Genomic DNA, 10,469 nt, shown 5'->3' with positions numbered 1-10,469 from the left:
AGGGTGTATTTAAAAGTGCAAGTTTCTGTACCACACCCCTGAATAATAGTCTTCTTCTATTAGGAGTTCCCAGGAGTGTGTATGTTATTAATCATCCCAACTGATTTTTAAAATTGTGAAGTTCAGAGAACCACTGATACAACTAACCCTCTGCTGCTTCTGAGCGTGAATTCACCATTTACTTTTCGAGTCAGTCAGTTACGTGCCATTTACTAAAGCTTCAATAGCTTTAGTGTTATGCTATAAACAGAGATATAAAGAAATTAGAGAAACTCATTATTGCCTTTCAGAAATGTGTTCATTCACAAATGCATTGATTCCGGTGTAGTGGATAAGAATATGGGTTCAAGAGTCAGACCACTTTGGGGTCTAATGTCAGCAACGGTAATTACTAGTACAGTGACTTTAAATAAGTTGTTAAATGAATGCCTCTAAGCCTCATCTACCTCACTGTGCAATGATGCCAGTAAAAATAGTATCTATTTCATAAGGTTGGTGTGTTTAATTGAGAAAATAAATGTAAAGTGTTCAGGTAGTAATTGATATTTAGTAAAAGTTCGATAAATATTCACTATTGTTTCAGGCATCTAGTAAGAACTAAGCCTTTTGCTAAATATAAAAAATAAAAATAGAAAGTGGAGTTGTAAAGAATACCTATGTGTGCAGTCTATATACTCTTTCAGGACATTTCTGTCATCACTCTCTTTTATACAAGCCATCTTTAGAGGGGTAAATCATAATTACTCTATTAAGCTTAGGAAGACAGAGCATTTGTTCCCCCAATCATCTTCCATACCCCAAAAAGGGAAAGAAACGGATAATAACTCTTTATGAATTGGTCTCTGATCCCTTAGGATTAGGAACTGAGTTATGTATTCTGATATTCACTTTCTCAGAAGTGCCACTTTCTAAATTTTTCTAGATAGATAAACGATGGATACTACAATTACTACTGTAACTTTCTTTCAATCTCCACTCAGTAAGTGTGTGTTAAATGTCTATTCTGTTCTAGGCTTCATTGTAAAACTGTCAACATCCCTGCCCTCATGCGGTTTACATTCTAGTGAGATGTGGCAGTAATAATAATAACAATAGTAGTTAAGAGTAGTAATAATTATACCAAACTATATGAATAAATAATAAAACAAACAAGCCAGTAATGAGCCAAGCTAATTTCAAATAAAGACAATTGAGGAATGCCAAAAAAAATTTGAATGAAGCAAGGGTCACTATTATTATTAGAATAGTCACCAGGAAAGGTTCAAAATCTTCTCTGATAAGGTGACATGTGAGTGGCAGAGACCAGAATAACAAGAAAAAAACAACTGTGATTCTGGGTAAAAGAGTGTGGGACTGCAACTTGAAAGAACTGATGTGATTGAAATGCTTGATAATGAGGCCTAAATATTGCATATCACACACCAACACGAGCACGCACACAGCCAAAATCCTTCTGAAGAAAAGGTTAGATTACAGTTGGGTGAGGTTAAAGTAACATGTGTTTAGTGAGGAAATGAGTCTTCAACTGAGTAAAATTTGAATTGATGATCCACACAGAAGTGGATCATATGCAAAACATGTGAAATGAATGCTTAATGACTATTGTGAATTTATAATCCATAACTTAAAATTCCCTCCGAGGTAAGAAGAGGGGACAAATAAAATCACAATAGATAATCAATACTCTATTTTCAAGATTAAAATGTAATACTTCAATTACCACATTAATTTCCTTAGTTTGAGATAATTCACCGATATATAATACCAAAAAGTAATAAGCGTATTCTGATAGTTACAGAATGCCATCTTTCCTCAAACCACAAACTTAAGTGATCGTCTAACTAACAAAGATATCAGGAGGATGCATCAGTAACAACAAGAAATATATTTTCATTAAATAAGAATTGCTGAGCCAGCCCTGATGGGCTAGTGGTTGGGGTTTGGCACTCTCTGGTTCAGTGGCCCAGGTTTGGTTCCCGGGTATGGAACCACACCACTCATCTGTCAGTAGCCATGCTGTGGTGGCGGCTCACAGAGAACTAGATGGACTTACATCAAGAATATACAACTATTTACCAGGGCTTTGGGGAGGGAAAAAAAGAGAGAGGAAGATTGGTAACAGATATTAGCTCAGGGTGAATCTTTCCCAGCAAAAAAAATCACTAAAAAAAAAAAAGAAGAATTGCTTAAGCAACTACTAAGCAACGGTTACTGGAGATATTTTCAGATTAATATTTCTAAATCATTGTATACAAAGGTAGAACTGTAATGGGTCTTCCCTACTTTGCTATGGTTTTCTTTTATATTATGTCTCTCACCATTTATTAATCTGTACATTTCACTGCCTCACCCTCCCTTCCTCTTTCCTACTACACATCCTTCACTTACACCCAAAATATACAGCCCTGAGCTCATGGACACTTTTGAAAGTGTGGGAGACAGACATCTTCCTACACACTGGAAGACATAATTATTGGAACAGAATAACTTAGATAAATGCAGCCCTTGTGCTAAGATTTTATTATTATTATTAGTAGTAGTAGTGGTCTGTTGTTAGTGCTGTTGAGTCAGTTCAGACTCCTAGCACCCTTGTGTACAGCAGAGCAGAGCCCTGCCCAGTCTTTTTGTGCCATTGTCTCACCTTTAGGCGCTGTTATCAGACAATGCTCCGCTGCTATTCATAGGATTTTCATGGCCAATTTTTTGGGAAGTTGGTGGCCAGGTCCTTCTTCCTAGTCTGTGGAGTCTGGAACCTCCACTGAAACCTGTCCACCATGGGTGACCCTGCTGGTATTTGAAATCCCCACGGCATAGCTTTCAGCATCACAGCAACATGCAGCTGCCACAGTATGACAGCCCACAGAGGGGTGATGTGGTTCCCTGACTGGGAGTGGTGGCAGTAGAATTGATCAGGCAGGTAAGTTTCACACTGCAATAACTGTGTGATATGGCTGTAGGCAAATTGTTCAAGATCAATTCTTTCATGTGTAAATTTTTTTAAAAAGATGATTCACAGGTAATAGGACAGGACAAAAGTACACTTGGTAAACTCTAAATTCGTCACAAAATCCAGACAAAGCACACAAGCCAACAAACATTGAACAACAGTTTCCCACCAGATCATACATTCTGGCAATAATCTTTAAAGTTAGTTTAAAATTCAAGATTTATATCATTGCCTTTAACATCATTTATGGCTTAATATAGAGCAAGAGCAACTAGTCTGACCAGCATTCTGCATGGGAACTTGTATTTGATTCATCCTCAGTGAGAAGACATAATATGCAATAGTCTCCTCTAGTCCTTAGAATGCTGAGGAAGACTCAGGCTGAATTAGAAAAGGTATTTGTTAGAATTAAAGGAAAGATCAGTTTCCACTATTCTCCAAGATTGCTCCATATTCTCCTAAAAACAGAATTGCCCAGGAGTGGTTTCTCTTCAAAGTTTCTGCTTTCAGAAGTGTCCCTGAGCTGTAAAAATAAAGGGTGAGAACAAAGGAATTGTAATATTTCTTTCACCCTGGAAGCCACATGTTTCCATCATTATATAAGTTCCCTTGGAACTCTGAGACAACCATTCCAGGTGTTTTGGGTATGTGATAATAATAATGGTTAAGAATGTGAGCTCTGATAATAGACGATGTTCAATTTCGGTTTCACCACTTACCAGCTTGCTGGTTGACTTTGGGTAAATTACTTAAATCTCTATGTGTCAGTTTCCTTATATGTGAAAACGAGGCTAAATATTATGCCTACTTCCTAGGGCTTTCTTAAGGTTTAAAGACATTAGTATATGTAAGTTATGCAGAATAATGCCTTGCACATAATAAACGTCTAATAGGTGTTTTTAAGGTGAGCAGGATCAGGCATGACAGAGAGGCTAAACCTCTTGGACTCATGGTTTCTAAATATATGAAACATCAATAATTATTGAAGCCTGCATAAGAGCATTTTTGTAGTGGAAAGAAGTAGAAATTGTAGCAGAAGATCCAGCTGCTGACATCTATGTAATCTTTTATCTTCTTAGTAATTTAATCCTCATTTTCCTCATCTGTAAAAAGTTTTATGATTCTCACCAATTTGAAAATTTCCAAAAGTGTCAATCAATCTTTCAGTGATATATAAAATTAGTTCCGTAATGGATTCTTAATCTTTAATCTTAAAGCTTTGCAGCCATTAGTGAAGAGGGGGGTTGAAATAAGACATGGTGTCTGGTGGTGAAGAGAAAAGAATGGGAATGGCATCATGGTTTTGCAATGCAAAGAGACTGTAATGTTGTTTTAGGTTCTAAAAAACCTAAAGCTGAGACCCAGTACCAGACCAACAACCAAGACTTCATGCAGAAAAGTGGTAGAAAGTGTCAATTTTTTATTGGAAATTGTTGCAAGAGAATAGCGTTGCATTTGGTATTTTCTTTTGACCATCCCTCTTCCTAGCATCATACCCTTTCTGGCATTCTCAACAACTATGCCTTGGCCTGAAAAAGCTCCTTTGGTAGGCATATTTCAGCCCAATATCCCTAAAGTCTGGCAGCCCTCTCTTCACCAAGAACTTAGAACTCCAAGAGTCCTACTTGTATCTCTGATTATTAGCTATGATCGTCTAACTTTAGAAGAAGAAAGTTAAAGCATTTTTTTCACCTAAACATCCAAAATCCTGACTCTAGTAAGTAGAAACATGAGGGCTTACTCATCTTACCATTTGGTTCATATACTTCAGGTCAATTCTCTACTCTTTTAAAAAATATTCCTCTCTATCTTCACTTCTTTTCCTTAATCACTACTTTCAATCTCATTCTTATCTCTTTTAATACATTTTTTCACTGCCTGTCCCCCTTAAAAAAAGTTATTATTAGTATAAATCTATAATCTGGATCTTTCCCAAATTAAGCCCTAGGATATCCATTTTAAGCAATAAATCAATAAATTAACTTCTCTCCTATGCATCCAGTTTGGTATTACTTACGTGGGTTCCTTGGAAAAATTGAGATGATAGTCACTTGAATCTTTATCTTTGTTCTGTGTGATTCAGATGTCACTAGCCCCAGCTTCCCCTTTAAGCAAAGAGGGAAAAGACTATGTGATTTATAAGAGTTTTGTTGATGTTCCAACTTGATAGGAGTGGCTAGTTTTAAACACATGAAATAGATACAGCTGCAGGGAAGAAAAATGAGCCATTTTGTCCTAGGTCATCTTCTCACCCATATCATCACTATGATAATGCCTGGCTTTTTAAATTTATAATGTATTTTTCATACATGTTATTTTGCTCTGCTTACATAAAATTGTCTTATTAAATCTCCATCAGTTTAAAGGGTTCTTTTTGATGTTTTTAAAAGGGGATATTGATAAAATAGATTTTCCAAGATTTGGCTGTAAATACATAGGCACCTTTTGGATAAGGAATGAAGTAAAGAAGTAACAAGAAGATTAGATTACTGCTTTTAAAACTTAGATTATAGAATACCCTTACAATTTGCTTTTTCTCAGTGACAGAGGGAGTTAGGACATAAACCATTAAGTTGTAAGGATATGTCTTTTTGGATTCTCATACCCAGTCAAATTGTCTAAATTTATGTGTCAATTACTTCTAAATCATATTTCACATATATTATCTATTTGATTCTTCCCATGAACCTCTAAGTATGGCTGGTTCTACCAATGCAGTTTTCAAGGAGAGAATCTTGAGGCTCAACTAGTGAATATTTATCCCAAATATACAGCTAGTAAACAGAATAGTCAGATCTCAGCATTAGTTTTCTGTGTCTAAATCCAGTGTTCATTCAAATTTTAACACACTGCTTCCTGCTGTAAATGAGATAATCCTATGACAGAGTAATTACATGGTATACAAAGAATTATATTTATTATTCTTATAGCATAACTATGATAATTTTTAATGTAACAGTACTAGAACTGTGTGTTTTCTGTGCATCAAAAAATTAAATTCCAGGTACAGTGTCCGGTTCAGGCCACAGGTACAGAGAATAACTTCACATGTTGAACACCTGTTACTCAGTTATGAGAGTGAAGAAGGTGAAGGTTGTGAGTATGGACTCTGACATATTACCTTAGAGTCCATCTCAGCTATAGCAATCACCATTTGTATGATTTGAGGCAATTACATAATGCCTCTGTGCCAGTTTTCTCAACTGAAAAATAAGAATTTTCTATGTCATAGAATTTGTCATGAAGATTAAACTACTTAATCCATATAAAGTACTTAGAACACTGTCTGACACATAATAAATGCTCAAAAAAACATACTACTGAAAATGTTGATGATGCTGATTATGTGTTTTCAATTAAAGATGACTTTAACCTCATTATTTGCTTGTATAACTGAAAATGAATTCACATTTGGCTCATTAAGGTCATAACAGAACTAAGTCCTCTCTTATGCTTGTTGCTATTGCACAATACTTACATGAATATGTGCTTAATCTTGAAAAGTGGCATTAATCAGAATAGTAATCACCCTGAGAAGGCTATAAAAACAAGAGTTCATCTTTCTTTTATCAAAGAATAACACAACTCGCATTTTGAGCTCTGCCTCAACCTCACTCAAGTAATTATATCAGGAATGAAGATACTTTGTATTTTCCTGACCTTTGTCTTCGCTGTGTCTTGTGGTCCATCAGGTAATATTTATTAACATGGAAAAGGAGGGGAGGGCAAATATTTTATTTTTTTTTTTAAGGCTTTACTCCGGAAAAATAAAACAAATAAATTATTGTCAGGAGACTCCATCTGAACTCATAATGCAATTCACTCTTAATTATTTTGCATGGAAGAAGAAATGAGTAGAATTGATAGGTGAAAAGATAATGGAAAAAAATTCCAAGGTGTAGAATTAACCTGTTTATTTTGTTGTTTTGTTTGATGAGATTATAATTCCTTATATGCTCCTACTGCCTTCTCTTTTTAAATGCAATTTAAGGAACTGCTATTGTGAGTGTTGTCAAAATTAAGCTTTCTACAATTGGCCTAGTATTTATAGGGGAGTGGGGAAGGGGGCATTGGAGGTGGATGGCTATTTAGAACACAAAACATATAGATTATTTTTTCCATATCCCTCTCTTTTTACTCTTGAGGAAGCATGCACAGATTAGATATTTAAGGATATTCTATGTACAAAAAAATAGCTAATGGCAAAGGAAATTTTGTTGGATAAATATTTATATTGTACCAATTTACAAGACATGAAATCTAAACTCTTCAATAGAGTTGCCTGGGCATAATTTCAGAAACAAAGTGGTTTAACTATATACTTTAAACAATTTTATGTAGCTAGCTAGCTAGCTGTTTACACAAGGGGATTAAACCTGGAATCACGATCATAGCTACTTTTTCCTAGTTTCACAGAAAACAACAAAAGAAATTGCAGAGAGAAAAAGAGAATGTTACCTTGTTCGTGGTGCTTGCAAGACTTCATGCAACATCTGGGAATACATCTATAATTACTGCAATATCGAGCCCTGCTGTGTTGTACGGGAATACCAAAAGCCAACCTCTAGACACAACAGTACTACGACTTCTACAGATGTAACTTATAATTCTACTACACTACATAACTCTAAATTGTAACAATGTTATTAATAAAAATGAGCTTTCTACTTTCTATGAATCTATTTTCATGTGTGTGTCTTTCTGGATTACACAACTATATCATGAACCAGTGAGTTCAATGTTGAGTTAGTACAAGAGAAATAAAGAAGAGTGGTAGCCTTTTCATTAAATTGGCAGAAGTTCTCCTCCATCGTATGACAAACAACCTCCATCCTTAACACTTCCCTTTACCTCTGGCCTATTTATTTGCCCTATGCAGTAGCCCAGTTATTTTCATATGATCTTTTAGGTATCAACCCTCAACCATGGTTTATGCTACATTTATGCAGTTTCAGCAAAAATGTGCTTGGGTCTTGGACACAGTTGCGTACATCTTAATCACATGCAAGGACAGTATTGATAATATAATTGTGAGAAAGAGCAATCAAGCAAAACTTAGTGAGTAAAATATGATGAGACTAAAAGCAAGTTAAAAACACTTTAAAAGTATAAATTTTTCTTATTATAAAATAATAAGAAAATTTGGAAGAACACAGAAATGTCTGAAGATAAAAATAAAAGTCATTTCTAATTCTACTATTCAGAGCTAACTATTTATCATAATAAATTCTGAACACAGGCAGGCAATCCAAGGGTCTTCTCTCCTGGTCCTTCAGAATTTTATTTAATTCCTTCATATTATAATTCAGTATTTAATGCTCTGTCCTCATCCCTGTCTTCAATGAACTCATTGTGTTTCCAGTTTTCCACATTAATTATATAACAATATTGAACTAATGTTAATAGAAACTTTCTTACAAATTATAAAGCTTTCCATCAGTAAATACTTGATATTCAGAATTTAAAGTCCTCACAGCACATATTTTTTTACCTACAGCTATAGCACAGATCTAAACAATATACAAATTTAACTCAGAATTCTGATTTAGAGGGAATGAAAGAAGTTCAGTGAATTTGGGGTTTAAGAGAGAGGGATAATTGCCAGTTTTCTGACATAGAGAAATTGCTGAACAACGAAATCATGGACCAGAAAATATATTAAGAGGTATAGATTTGGAAAGGAACATTTATGATAAGAGGTATAGATTTGAAAAGGAACATTTATGACATGTTGAGTTTAGATTTTTCTGCTGTATGTGCTTCAAACATAGATTTGAGGAACGTTTATCTGAAGCAATGAGATAAAATCATCCAGGGGAACACTACAGATTGAGAACAAAAAAAAGTCTAAAATCCCATGGAACAACATTTAAAGTAGGTTAAGGAAAATTGAACTCCACTAAGGAGAGTAAGAAGTATAAGCTAGCCAATGAGAACTCACTCCCAGTCTTCATGTCTTTCCAGATGAGGTCCTAGATACAAAAGAAAAGAACCTACCCCTTCCCACCACGCTCTGTGTTAATTTTCACCCATAGAAGCAATGAGCATAATAAAATGGTTTTTGTTTAAGCCATTAAGTTTCAGCACAGCGACCAGAAGTTTGTGTAACTTCCAAACTATAAAAGTTTAAGAAAAGAAATAGAAAAAGAAACAATACATAATGTATCATAGGCAGGACTTCTGAAATGATGGAGTAAAGACCTCCAAAAATCTGGTCCTTCATAAAAGCAACAAAACACTGGCAAGACCTTGTCAAATCAACCTTGTAAGAGCTCTGAAAATTAACCACAGAATTGCAAAAATCCAAGGAGCATTTATCTAAGAAAACACATTGACTCTAAGTAAGAACAGCTAGTTTTGTCGCGTTTCAACTGCTCTATTACCATTCAACTCGCCCGAGCTCCACAGTAGCCTTGAACCAGCAGCCTCCCAGTCATGGTAGCTGTGAATATATAGAAAATATCTACAAGTCAATAATAAAAAGACATATAACCCAATTATAAAATGGACAAAGGAGTAGAATAGACATTTCTCCAAAGAAGATGTGCAAATGTTCAATAAGCAGATGGAAAGAATGTTTAACCTCAATAGCCATCAAGGAAATGCAAATCAATACAATAATGAGTTACCACTTCCCGCCCACTTAGAGGGCTATAATCAAAACAACAGACATTAACAAATGTTGGTGAGGATATGAAGAAATTGGAACTCTCATATACTGCTGGTGGCAATGTAAATTGGTGCAAACATTTTAGAAGAGTCTGACAGTTCCTGAAAAAGACCAGCATGGAGTTTTCATTTGACTTTGCAATCCCACTCTCAAGAGAAATGCAAGAGAAATGAAACCATATATCAATACAAAAAGTTGTACACAAATGTTCATAGCAGCATTATTCAAAATAACCAAAAGGTAGAAACAGCCCAAATGTCCATAAACTGATGGATGGGTAAACTTCATGTGGCCTATCATGTTGCCTTTATTTGGCAATAAAATGGAATGAAGTACTAATTCATGCTACAACATGGATAAATCTTGAAAATATTATGCTAAGTGAAAGTAGAGAGTCAAAAATTGTCACATATTGTGTAATTCCATTTATATAAACTATCCAGACTAGGCAAATATATACATACAGGAAGTAGATTAGTGGTTGCCTAGGACTTAGGGGGAGGAGGAGCTTGCGAGGGTGACAGCTAAAGAGTGCCAGGTTTCTTTTGGATATTGAAATATTGTAAAATTCATTGTGGTGATGGTTATGCTACTAAACACCATTGAATTGCACACATTGAATGAGTAAATTGTTTGGCACATGAACTAAATCTCAGTAATATTGTTATGAAAAGAAGAATATAGGTAAACTTCCTGTCAGAAACTATGCAAGCCAAAAGACAATGTATTAACATCTTTAAATAGTGAAAAAAATTCTGTCAACCTACAATTCTACTCAGCGAAAAAAAAGTATCAAAAATGGAAGTGAAGTAAAGACACTTTCAAGCAAATAAAACTTGAAAGAACACATTT

General features: G+C 34.9%; 1 protein-coding gene across 1 annotated transcript; it reads left to right on the top strand.

Annotated features, from left to right (window-relative positions):
• The first annotated feature begins 6,425 nt into the window (after nt 1–6,425).
• On the top strand, nt 6,426–7,585 carry DEFB113 (defensin beta 113). The gene is made up of 2 exons (XM_087437830.1): nt 6,426–6,639; nt 7,356–7,585. The coding sequence occupies exons 1-2, from the start codon at nt 6,582–6,584 to the stop codon at nt 7,583–7,585; spliced, it is 288 nt and encodes a 95-aa protein (XP_087293956.1). The 5' UTR covers nt 6,426–6,581.
• The last annotated feature ends 2,884 nt before the right edge of the window (nt 7,586–10,469 follow it).

This window comes from Ceratotherium simum, chromosome 13, assembly GCF_057802395.1.
Source record: "Ceratotherium simum simum isolate JZ-2026a chromosome 13, ASM5780239v1, whole genome shotgun sequence".
In the NCBI taxonomy this organism is placed as follows: Eukaryota; Metazoa; Chordata; class Mammalia; order Perissodactyla; family Rhinocerotidae; genus Ceratotherium; species Ceratotherium simum.
Note: the sequence above shows the minus strand (reverse complement) of the source record. Positions and strands in the feature narration are given on the sequence as shown.

Bases quoted from the DNA above. Each gene is read 5' to 3' on its own strand.
- DEFB113 (XM_087437830.1), top strand. From the start codon at position 6,582: ATGAAGATACTTTGTATTTTCCTGACCTTTGTCTTCGCTGTGTCTTGT. The intron at 6,640-7,355 runs GTAATATTTATT...ACTTTTTCCTAG, and splicing joins TGTGTCTTGTGGTCCATCAG to TTTCACAGAAAACAACAAAA.